Source organism: Pteropus vampyrus, unplaced genomic scaffold, assembly GCF_000151845.1.
Source record: "Pteropus vampyrus isolate Shadow unplaced genomic scaffold, Pvam_2.0 Scaffold145, whole genome shotgun sequence".
In the NCBI taxonomy this organism is placed as follows: domain Eukaryota; kingdom Metazoa; phylum Chordata; class Mammalia; order Chiroptera; family Pteropodidae; genus Pteropus; species Pteropus vampyrus.
The window spans coordinates 80,147-93,157 of NW_011888926.1; the positions used below are offsets into that span (position 1 = coordinate 80,147).

The following is a 13,011-nucleotide window of genomic DNA, read 5'->3' on the forward strand; positions in this document are numbered from 1 at the left end:
TATTTCTATATCAATTTTTCTGCATACTGAGAACTATGACTTCACACCAATACTACCAATTCTAATCCAGCACCTCGGGGTTCATTCTGGTGTTCTCGCTTTCCACACTTGTAACTACCACAGTGAGAAACCTGGCTTCTTTCTTAGTACGTTTCCTTATTGGATCAGTCTCCCTAGCTTGTGACTCAGCGCTCCGCCTCCCCACTCTGGAATACCACGGCTCCCCCGACACTGCAGACACCATTATTCTCTGTCCCGTCTAATGATTTAGGACTGAATTGTTAGGGGACAGACAGGGAAGAAGGGAAAGGGGAGGAAAGATGAAGAGCTTTTCTCTTCTTCTTTTTAAAAAAGTGTTTCTAGTTCCAGAACTTCACAAACAGTACATACTGATTCATGCGTCATTCTTTATTGTATCTATATTTGAAATAAAAGCTTTATTAGGATATAATTTCTATATCATGAAATTCACTATTTAAAAATATATGTTAGTGGTTTTTAATGTATTCACAAAATAATGCCACCATCAGCGCTATCTAATTCCAGAACATTTTCATCACCCCGAAAAGAAATGGTGTCTTCGTTCGCAGTCACTCATTCCCCCTCCCCCTCCCCACCCCGGCACCATTAATCTACCTGCCGTCACAATAGAGTTGCCTATTCTGGACATCTCACATAAATGGAATAACACAATATATGATATTTTGTGTCTGGCTTCCTTCATTTAGCATAATGTTTTCAAGGTTCAGTTACGTCGTAGCATGACTCAGTAATTCATTCTTTTTTATGGCTGAATAATACTCCATCGTATGGCTAGGCCACCTTTGATGGACTTTGGCTTTTGTGAACAATGCTGCTATGAACATTCACGTACCAATTTTTGTGCGGACATGTTTTCCTTTCTCTTGGGTACATACCTAAGAGTGGAATCGCTGTGTCATATGGTAACTGTTCTTTTGCTTTTAAAGAACATTTGTCTGTGCAAACAGTGTATCCGTTTTCTCATAGGCTTGGTTTAACTCATACTTTGTACCAAATGGAGAGTTAAATATTATTTCCTGCTAATGTCTCCCTATATTCATGGTCTAACGTTAATTTAAAAATTTGACAATCTTCCCAAGCTAATCAGCTATGCAGGAAGAGGAAAAGTACAGAAAATGCGAAATGTGTATCTGTTTTTAAAAGCTACATCTGTTTTTAAGAGAAGTCACTGAGAACTGTAGAACTTCAAAGATTTTTTTAAAAAGGGTCTTTGTGGTATATCTTAAACGATAGGCATGCTTTTCTAGGACCTTGAGCTCCTGTGACCCATGTGTATGTAAATCAAGGAGGCTGGAGTGTGGTGTGGCGAACAGGAGGCCAAGTTCGTGGGAATGAAGGGCAGGGCTTCTCTTCCTATTCCCTGGAGTTCACAGTGTGTGTGACTTTTTCTAGATCTTTTAATGACTAATCCATGTGGTGATATGAACTCTCTTTTCTAACCGTTAATGTAAGCCTAACTGCAAATGTATAATACTGGTAAATTATTTCATGGGAATTTCCCCCATTTTAGAAAAGAATTACAGTGAATTTACTTTAGTTTATGTTTATTTCAAGAACAATGTCAAGCATGTTTGTGTGTCAGGGTGTTTCGATGATTGATCAAGGCCTGTACCTCAGTTTCCATTAATAGTAATGAAATTTTTTAAAAAATATATGGCCTCTGAATATTAATATGAACAGTTTAAAAGGAGTCGAATTGGTAAATAGATTCCAGAGAGGGAAAACAAATTCTGTGTGGTCCCAGCGGTTGCACCATGTAGGGAAAGAAGTCTTTGAAGATATTTATCAGCATGATGGGCAGTGATTTACAAACTACCCTCGTCCAGTCCCAGTCTAAGAATTTGCTTTCAGCAACTCATCTGTGGGCAGTTTCGATTCTTAAACTTTTTTTTTTTTTTTTTGCTGGAATCACAGATATTGAAAAGGCAGGACCCGTCCTTTTGGACTAGCATCTTTGGTTGTCTAAGGGACTTAGCTTTGGGAACCGGTCGATGCAAAATTGCCGTATTAGAATTTGCATTAGACCATAAATAATAATATGAAATGTAACAAAAGCTTCTTTTTTTCCTTTCTTTCTTTTCCTTCCTTCCTTCCTTCCTTCCTTCCTTCCTTCCTTCCTTCCTTCCTTCCTTCCTTCCTTCCTTCTCTTTTTTTTTTTTTACAGGCAGGGTGGTTAGTGTGATGAGATGAACTTGGGCTCTGGAGTCAGAGATGACTGGTAGTTACTAGCAGTGCTACGCAGGGAGGTCACACCTCTGTGAAATGCAGAAAATTTGAGCCCCTCACAAGGTGGTTTTGGGGGCTAGATAATTAACTCACGTAAAACACAAGAGTGGTGCCTGTGCCCATCCATAGACTATGAGCTCTGCAAATGTTTTGTTCCTGCTCATTTACTCTGGTCACTGCCGTAACCAAGAGGGCATCCAGTCTTGGAATTACCCATCCTGTAAGATTAGGGAGACTTTGCAGTGTCCACCCAAAATTATGTCTCCTAAACATTCCCCGTCAGAAAGAGAAGTCATGGGTGGCCTTTCCAGGGAGAATCGTCACACTCTTCTTCTGGTTCCTTTTCCTACTTACATACGTTTTAAATAGTAAAGAGAAATTTGTCCTTTGGGGAAGACTGACATGGCCGTGCTGGGCTCTGAGGCAGGAATTTGAAAGTAAACGTCAGACTCGACTGTGTGGACTTGGGAGCTGTTCAGAACACATGGGAAATTGTATCTGTGTAAAGCTTAATAAAATATGTTTATGTTGATTATATATTTATCTTAACTTTAGTTTCATAATCTTTTTTGGAGGGAAATGATTATTTTCACTTACAAAAAATTTTGACTTTTACTTAAAAGTAATTTCAAACCTCCTGAAAATTTGTGAGAAAAAATAAGAATAGTACAAATAGTTACCTGTATGGTATAGATAATACCAAGAACCTTTTACCCAGGTTTGCCAGTTATGGATATTTAACCTCATCTGCTTCTCCTGTGATCTGTGTGTGTGTGTGTGTGTGTGTGTGTGTGTGTGTGTGCGCGCGCACATGTGCAAACAATACTATACACGATATACATGATATATACATAATATTTTTTTCTGAACCGTTTGAGAGGAAGTTGGTTATATTATGGTTCTTTACTTCTAAACACTTGTATGTATTTCCTAAGAATCAGAACTATTCTTTTATATAATCACAGCACAGTTATCAACTTCATTAAATTAAGTGTTGAGAAAATAATTTTATTTCATCAACAGACTGTATTGACTCACTTGACCCAATAACGTCCTTTATAGGATTTTAAATTTAGAAATAACTTTTTCTGCCTTAAAAGTATATGAATGTAGAGAAGTTTACATGACACTGAGAGGTTAAAGCTCTGCTGGGCCTCAGCGTCTTAGGAGCTATACCTTTATATTATATATTTATACATATGTAATATATGTTAACACATACAATACATATTAACATACATATGTAAAATATATATTAGAATTTATTTCTATAAATTTAACTTTATATTTTAGATACATCAGATTTTAGATAATTTTGTAGACAACTTGTTGACTTTTAATTGAGCACAGACCAGCACTCATGCTCTTTGACCTTGGTTTACTGAGGCTGCATGTCAGCTCAGACACCTGCATTAAGTAGCTGTGTTTACCAGATGCCCATCGCACTGGTGGTACCCTGTCTTACATCATGAAACCTACTGTGCTGTCCACTACCTTGATCTGAATTCTCTAACAGGCTGCCATTCCTCTTGTTTGACTGTAGATCCCCCTCACCAGCTCTGGTGCCGTTCCGTACCTTGAATTCCTGTCCAGGTTTGGCGGAATTGACCCAAATATAAACGTTATAAAGAGGTAAGTGTTTTCTTTTTTTGATCATAGGAGAATATGAAATTGGCAATGATGAGAGATAAGACATAAGGTCATTGGCGCTAATCACGTCAGCAGATATAAATGGAAAATGTGTTGGTGGAGCATCCCCCGTGGAACTTAATAGCATTAATCCTCAGTTGAAGTTTATTTAGAGAAGATTCCAACATCTATATAGCATATACTTAAGAAGGGAAACGATAGTGTATTAAAAATGGAAACAGCAAATGAAAGTCAGATTAACATTTTATGTGCAATGTATTTCAGATTTAGAAATAGTTAATTTTAACTTTGAAGTAAAAGTATTAAGATGCCAAATTTGTTCATTTTTATACATTTTAAATGTCTTTCATTGGAAAGTGAACATAGTTTGGTAGCTGGAAATTAAACATTTAAAAAAAGGTCTTCGTATGAGCTCTTTTATAAAAGTTTCATAGCTTTAGCATAAGCGTGAGGCTCATTTGCTTTCTATGCAAAATGCAAGTGTTAAAGGATGAACTTTGATTCTCTCAGCTGTAAAGTTTTTTCATTCTAGTTTATGATTTATAAAATTTTGTTCTAATAAAAAATTATTCAGATTACCTATTTCAAATGACTAAACCTCATTTTTTCAGGAATTGTGGAAACAATTATAAGAATTAAATTTGGTCCCAAAACATTAGCACATTTGAGTATTAAAGCTTTCATGATTGAATCCATCACGGATGCAGCTTAGGTGTGAGAATTAGTGTGGCGGGAGGAGGGGGAACGGGAGCTGCTGTCCAATGGGTATAGAATCTCAGTTTTGTAAGGTGAGAAAATTCTAGAGATCCGTTGCACAACAATGTGAATGTTGTACAACATTTAATGTACTGAACTGTACATTAAAATAAAATGGTCGAGATGGTAAATTTTATGTTATTTTTTTTTATTTTTTATTTTTTTTACCACAGTTAAAAAAAATTAGTGGAACAGTTCCAACAAGACTGACAAAGTCTTATCCCCTCCATGATCTGGGACTTTGCCATGCTCTGTTTAGTTGATGCTTAGTAAGTGGTGGACTAACATATGTCTGGGCTCATTCAAAAGAGTGGCTCGTTCTCTAGACTGCACACTATTGTCTTAACCTAAAACATCACCGTATGCAGGGTAAGGTTTTTGGGTGAGCAGTAACCTCATTTGAATATTCTTTGTTGAAAAAGCTAAACAACTAGAAAAACTGAAAGCTGGAGAGTTCTGTGTGTGTGTGTGTGTTTTATTGCGAAACATTAGTCTAATAATTTGAGATGAAAAGGATCATAAATTACTTCCTGAAACATAAAAAGCTAAATTTTTATACTGTTTGAAAGATTTCTAAATTTGAAGCTAAATTCTCTTTATTGTTGAAGATGATGCATTATAGTGAATGGAGACTTCTCTTTCTAGTAGCATGGTAGAGTTTATCTATAAACAGTACTTCTACTGAAAACAGCTAAAATGCTGGTTAAAAGATAAAATATTTTAATATGTTACTGAGCTGGTAAGAAAGTAACTAATCCCCAGAGGCTAAAAATGAGGTGAAAATTGGAATCCAGAAAAGTGAGCATTCTAAAAAGCCAGCTATTGCCTTGAGGGCATTGACCAAATCCTGGTGAATTTGTGTGTCAGTTTTGTTGGCTGTTTGGAGTGAAGGGGACAAGAAACAAAGCCTAGAGGGTCTGCCCAAGGTGGAGAAACCTAATAGAAGATCAATACATATAAAGTTGGGACAGCTCTGCCCCACAGTAAGGATAAATTACAAACACAGACCTGCATCACAGAAGGCACAATGAGGAAACCTACCTGTTTTAACAATGGCATTGGGTGAATAGACTTGATTTTCATGTAAGTCTGTGCCTGAAATAATGCTACTTCTGTGGTTTGAAGAGTCTCAGGCTAGGAATTTACTTAAAATTCTTGGACTGGGTATGCCCTTCTGTAAGGAATACATCTTCAACCTAGCCCTTAAAGAATGTCCACAGATAAAGTACCAAGTAACAATAGACCACAAAAAAAATCTTGAAAACATATGAAGAGACAAACGAGGACTGCAAACCAATAGAAACAATATCCAGTAGAATATTGGAACTATCAGGTACAGAATCTAAAAGTAGTATTTTAATATGCTTAAAGAAAGGAAAGAAAGGATTCAGCATATGAATACAAAACAAGAGGCAATAATCATAAAGATTTGAAGAGCAAAAAACAAAATTTCTGGTACTGAAAGATATAATAATTGTCATTGGATAGGTGAAAATAGTGGATTAAACACAGCTGAAAAGAGGATTAGTGGAATGGAACATAAATCTGAAGAAAGTATCCAGAGTGCAGCACAGAAAAACAGAGAGATACAAAATATAGAAGACAGGAATAAGACATGGAAGATGGGAAGAAAAGGCCTAACATACTTCTCATTGGATTTCCAGATGTGTAAGAGAAAGAGCAGGGCAGAGACATATTCGAAAAGATAATGACTGAGAATCTCAAGCCAGATAATAAAAAGAAATGCATATCTGGACGTATCACAGTGAAACTACAGGACATCAAAATTGAAGAGAAAATCAAAGACAGTGAGAAGGAGAACCCAGTTGACGTCTGAGGAGTGACAATTAGACCGACACTGAAGCCCGAACAGTGACAGTGAAAGGTATAAGATCATGGAAATATCTCTTCAGTACGCTGAAATACAACATTTGCCATCTTACAGTTCTATGCTATATTTGTAAGAATAATAATAAGAGCTTTTCCTGTGGGAATCCCTCTCCTTGCCATAGTATATGCTCATCCATTGATAACAGAGTATTTGGCAAAGGGAGAAACAGCTGGCGTCGTCGTTTGTGGTGTTCAAGTTTACCTTTCAACTAGATTTTGTATACTTTCTTCATACTGTCTTGGATAAGAATAATAGGCAGCCTTTGTACTCATTGAATTGTCAGGTCTTTAGACTTGGGCTAAATCATTGACCGAGTTGCAGCTTGAGTTCCCTGGATTCGTGGTGGCGGGACTTATTATTCTGGTTATAGCACTTCCCATCTGGAAATGTGGTTTGAGAGGTCACATTTTCTATCAGCCAAAACTTGCTGCCTTTGACAACATAGAGTGAACACAACACAGAAATGTTATACCACCTGTTCTGCCCTGGACATCTTAGCTTTACTAGAACTGTCTTAAAAGTCATCATATGAGGAAGTTCCTGAACACCCTACGGTGGTTGATTAAGTCGAGAGCAACATGAAGTTAAAAAGGACATTTTGCTTCTAAAGACATTGAAAACCTGGAATGATATCCAAAAATCTGTGCCTCTGAGTATATGAAAGCTGGTAAGGATAAATGTGGGACTATTTTTGTATCGAGCATAGCAGACTTCACATCATCTATAGTAATGGTAGTATCATCATCAACCCTTCAAACATCCAAGGAATTATTCTATTTAAAATGAGTAAATTGAACTTTTTTGCTTCTGATGGACACATAGGACATTTCTGCATATAGACTGAGTATCTTCTGCATATTAAATAATCCATATGGCACTTGGCTCCAAGCTACCTCCCTAAAAAATAACTACAACCTTCTATATATAAAACAATTAAAACATTTTAGTCGAAGTTTTTAAAAGCTTTTTGAGCATCACACAAGATGACTCACCACAGAGTTGTGAAGAATTTACTGAGGAGCCTGAGAATTATATCGAAGGTAAATTCATTCACAAAGACCATGTATTGGCCTTTGGGCTTTGGTTAACAGAGCAGATGTGAAGCTGGTTCTAGCAGGTAGACTCTGGTAAAGAAGAAAGGAAGAAAGAAAGCTTTTGACCAAGAGAAGCAGGATTTGGAAGGGAAAGAGATCATTTGCTACAAAGAAACAAGCTGCTGAAGAAACTCCAGAAAAGGAACTCATACAAAAGAAAAGAAGCCTTCTGCGTTTCGTCTTGAATTTGTATGCCTCTAAAAGTCAATTCCATTTGGACAGCTTATTCGAATTTCTGAAGATGAAATACATGATTAAATCAGCAAGCAACATTTCCAAAAAATAAAAACTGAGGGTGAAATAAAGACATTTTCATACAAAAACAGAGCTTGCTCATGTCCTACAGATCTTGACTAAAGGAAATTCTAAGAGACTCTAAAGGTAGAAGACAAGCCATCCCAGACGGATCCACAGGGCCTCTGTGGCCTGGCTGTCCTCCCCGACGGGTGCTTCTGCTGTTGTCCTCTTTGTTTGCTGTGCTCCGAACCCACTGACCTTCTAGTTGTCCCTGTCTTAGGGTCTTTGACAGGCCGTTTCCTCTTCTGCAGCACATTCCCCTAAGCTCACTCTTCCCACACCCGTTAGGTTAATAGTCAATCTAGAATGTGAGCACTGCGAGGGCTTTATCTGTTCCAATTATTAATGTGTCCCAAGCCCCTAGGACAGTGTTTAGCACACAGTAGATGTTTAATACATATTTATTTAATAAAGGATAGAAAAACCAATAAATGACACCTATAGTCAGAAACTTGAATGAGTTTCACGGACACAATACTGAGTGAAGGAGCAAGAAACAAAAGAATACATCTATTCATGTAAATTAAAACAGGATAAGTTGACCTGTATTTTTTAGGGATACATACTGAGGTGGCAAAAATTACAACCAAATAAAAGGAAACGATACCTTCGGTGCTCGGGTGGTGGTTAATTCCAGGAGGAGAGAGAACCTCGTGGTTGGAGAGGCACAGACCAAACGGGGGCCTTTCTGTGCCAGGCTTCAGTTCTTGATTTGGGTAATTGTTAAAGAGGCGTTTGTCTTCATTATAATTAAACTGTGTATATATGTTGTATGTACTCTTCTGAAAATGTGTTACATTTCATAATAACAACTTAAAGCTCAATGAATTTAATAAGCTAGATTAGACACAGCTGAAGAAGTAAGTGAACTGGAAGATCGGTCAGAAAAAATTAGTCAGAGCAGCACAGAGACATGGAACATGTACTTGGAATACGGTAAAGAGAAGAATGAGAGATGGGACTGGGGGTAACAGCCAAAGAAACAATGGCCAAGGATTTTCCAGAGTTTACAAAAGGTCTATCCTGTGGATTCGAGAAGCCAGTCTCAAGCAGGATTTAAAACAGGGGTAGAGGCAGAACCCCAAAGACAAAGAGATCTTAAAAGCAGCCAAAGGACAACATTTAGACAAAAGTGACTTCTGAAGAGTCCTACAATAGATGACTGGCTAAAGAAGCTGTGGTACATATATACAATGGAATATAACTCAGCCATAAGAGGAGATGAAATACTGCCATTTGCGACAACATGGATGGACCTTGAAATAATCATACTAAGCTAAATAAGCCAGCCAGAAAAGGTTGAAAATCACATATCGCATACGTGGGATATAAACCTAAAAGCAACAAATGAACAGGACACACAAACAGAGACTCATGGACATGGACAATGGACTACTGGTTACCAGAAGGGAGGGGAGGGGGAAAATAAAAAAATAAAATGCTAAAAAAAGTTATGTATATATAGTATGAAAAAAAAATAAACTGGCAAAAAAAAAAAAAAAAAAAGTGACTTCTGAACAGTGACGGTAGAAGCCAGGAGAAAAGAGTGGATTAATAGCTGCGATGCAGTGAAAGAAAATCACTGCTATCCTAGAATCGCGTACCCAGTAAAAATATCTTTCTGTATTTTCAATATCGAAATAAAGACATACTGAAACTAAAGTAGATTTGGCCCCCAAAAGACCCAGTAAAGCAACTCTAAGGTTCCAGTTCAGGTGGAAGGGGACGATCCCAGGTGGAGGGTTTGAGAGGACGCAAGAAGGAACGGAGAGCCAGGACGGCCGTGGCGCGCCCTCGGGGACTCAAGATGCCTGCTGACTGCAGGAAGCACTAAGGGCTGCAGGCGACACCGACAGCTGTTTTAAACATAGGAGGTAATTAAAACACCCGATAGTGGTAATATTAAAATCGAGAGGAGGGACTGGAATTAAACATTCCAGAGTTGTTAGATTGTCCAGTAGGAAGGTAAAAGTTTTGACTAACTTAGACTTCGAAAAAGTGTGCAGGTTATAATTACCAGAGCAACCATTAGCGAGATGAAAAATGGAGCGAATAACTCCCGAACTTGTAGAGGCAAACAAGTGGCATGATAAAAATGGGGTCACCCCAAAAGAAGGCAAGAAGGAGCAGAATGGGCAGGGCAGACAGAAATCCTAAATGTATCAGTAGTTATAATAAATGTTCCACTTAAAAACAAAGACTGACGAGAAAACGAATAGTAAAATTGATTAAGAGAAAAACCGAAATGCATGTTGATAGAATGGATGAAAGTGATAGGACTTAAGAAGACGTACCATTCCAATAAATACTAAGGAAAGCCAAGTCACTAAGTTAATATGGGATAACAGACTGGTTCTGAAGCGGACACAGAGGCGGAGTTTGGGGTGCAGGGTGCAGATTCGGGAAGACACGGAAGGGAGGAGGGCTGCTGGGGATTGGGCAGAGGGAGAAGTGGAGCTGCCACGTGTGCCTGCAGGCTGATGACCTTGACCATCTGGGGAGGAAGGTGAGATGGGGGCAGCGGGGCTCCCCTGGCACAGATACTGCCCCATTTCTCCAGCTGATGGTGGGGTACACAGGCCTTTGCCTGATTTTTATCCTTTAAATCTTGAACATACGTCGCAAATTGTGTTTTCTACTTAATACACAATTAAAACAATATTAAAATATTACATTTAACAGAGAATCTGAAGATTGGATTCCTGGCAAGGCTCCAACTTCAACTTGAGCGTGGCACTCAAGTAAAGAGGGCCCCGAGCCTCAGTGTCCTCCTCTGTAAAATGAAGTCCGGTCCCGTGTGAAACGCCCGGGGGCTTCCCTTCACCCCATTGTGACATCTGGATGCTTTGTCACTGCCTAAGGTGTCGGCCTCCGCTCGGGACTCACCCGTGTTCCTCCGCCTGCCTGTGGGGCTCTGGGCGCCCCGACCTCCCGCAGTAGCACCCCTGGGGTGTGCCAGCTCCTGCCTGCTCTCGGCTTCATGCTGCTGCCAATCCCTTTAGCTTTGCCTGGAGCGCTTCTCCGAACAGACAGCCCCTGGCCCCTCAGCCTCTCTCCAGATGACCACTACCCCACCTTCCACAAGTCGAGCCCCCTCCCCATCTCCAGCCTCTCCCCGTGCCCACCTTCGATTTCTCAGGGTACCTGCTAGTACTTCGGCTCACATTTCTTTTTCGCTTATTTCCTGGCTGTCACTGTCACTAGCCTTAAGCCTTTTCAAGACTGGGAACAGTGTCCTGGGCACGGCTGTGGCGCGGGCCTGGGCGGAGGTGCTGGATGAGCGCTGTGCCCGAGGAGCAGAACGCCCTCCTCCCTCCCAGCGTGCTTGTTCCCAGGAGGGACTCAGAGCGCTTTATGGGTGTGTGGACAATGCACAATCAGAAATAGTTGCTAAAAAAAAGCCGGTGGGGCCAAGGAATGGTATAATGGTGTAGACACACGTTGGCCATAAAGTCCTTTACAAGTGACTGACAGTGTGCCCGAGTGGCCTGGGAGCCCGCAGAGGTCAGAACGAAGGGCGGCAGCAGAGGGGTGAGGGCCGGGCTCTGAAGCCAGACCGCTGGGGTCTGGGCCGGGCGCCTCCACTACCCCACCCGGGCCGGGGCGATGGTGGCCCCTAAGCCTCAGAGCTGTCGGAGCATCGCCTGAGGTGCGGCCCGGCCATGGCCGATGCTCCTTGAGCGCAGGCCCTCTTTACTCGGGTCCCGCCCTACCCCAGGAGGAGTAAATGCCCTATTTCGTTTTTCCTATGAGGTAGCTAGCCAACTGAAAGCTAGGTAACTGGCCCAAGCTCGCGCTTCTGGCAGATGATAGTGCACAGGAAATACCTTGCATTTAAAAATATGTGATTTCAAAATCCGTATAATTTAATTGCTGCATGTCCTATATAAACATTTTTTGGTTAAAACACTTTAACAAAAAGTTTTTATTTTTGTTTTTAAGGGGCAGCGGAAATGAAATAAGTTGCCGTCGGACGTTGAAAGAACTTGAAATCCAAATAGGAGAAAAGGTAATAGAGATCTTTAAAAAAAAACAAATCTCCCCCCACCCTTCTTCAGACGTGGTTGTTGGCAGAGGTAGGTGATGTGAAGTGGGCCGCGTCTTGTTGTCTGTTCTGTGTCAGAGTCGCCTGACTGAACAGTTCTCACCACAAGCCCACGTGAGAGCCCACCCCCAGATGGCTTCGACGCCTCAGGTGGCAGCTCTTCAGTGACGCCAGCAGAAGTCCTGGGATATGAATTCCTTTTGTATTAACTTGAGATCACCATTAGTAGGGCTTGTCTTCCTGTTTTTGTCTAAGACTGAAGCAAGAGAAAGAGAAAACGACTTTAGAAAGAGAAAACGACTGCTTTTCAGTCAAGAGCAGCACGGGCCAAATACCCAGGGAGACTCACAGGGGTGGGTGCCGAGTGCGGAGCCGGGAGAGCCGCAGTGCGCGTGTAGACAGGGAGCGTGCAGACAGGGAGCGTGCAGCTTTGTTCCTGTTCGCTGATGGCGGTTGCATGTCCCAGCGCACGGCTCCGGAGGGAGGACATGTTTATGGCATTCAGGGGTTGGAATCAGACCCCTTTTTAAAATGCATTTGAACCTGTCAGTTACACGAGCAGTTTGAGAATCATGGTTTAATTTATTTGATTCAATATGTTGGTTTGAAATGTGACAAATTTTCTTTCCTTTTTGAACTCTTCTGAGATTTTCATACATTTGGAAATCAAAAATAGCCAGAAATCCACAAAATGTTTGTCTGAATTTTCCTGGCTGACGCCATGAACACCAGAACGTTCGTCTTAGTGTGCTAATGTTTTAGCATTATGTGCTCCTAACAATCTAGTTTCACTGTAGTTTATATCAGTGGGAACCTGGTATAATGATTTGCTTCTTCTATTGTGGTCTATTTGTTACCGTGTAAGAAATACGTAACAGAGGGTCTGGGAAAGCATGAGTCCTGTGCTAAAGGTTACATTGTAGGAAAAGAAACATAGAAGCCATGTTTCGAAGCCCTGTATTACAGGTGCTTCATCAATTTGAAAGACATGAGTCTGAAGTAGCGAGGGT

At 40.4% G+C, this 13,011-nt stretch overlaps 1 protein-coding gene across 1 annotated transcript in view; it reads left to right on the plus strand.

The window, feature by feature from the left end:
* EFCAB6 (EF-hand calcium binding domain 6) overlaps positions 1–13,011 on the plus strand; it is a 197,139-nt gene that overhangs the window by 20,547 nt on the left and 163,581 nt on the right. Inside the window, exons 3-4 of the mRNA XM_023535895.1 lie at positions 3,812–3,900; positions 11,899–11,965. Coding sequence (XP_023391663.1) covers positions 3,812–3,900; positions 11,899–11,965 — 156 coding nt within the window. The remainder of the gene's footprint in view (positions 1–3,811; positions 3,901–11,898; positions 11,966–13,011) is intronic.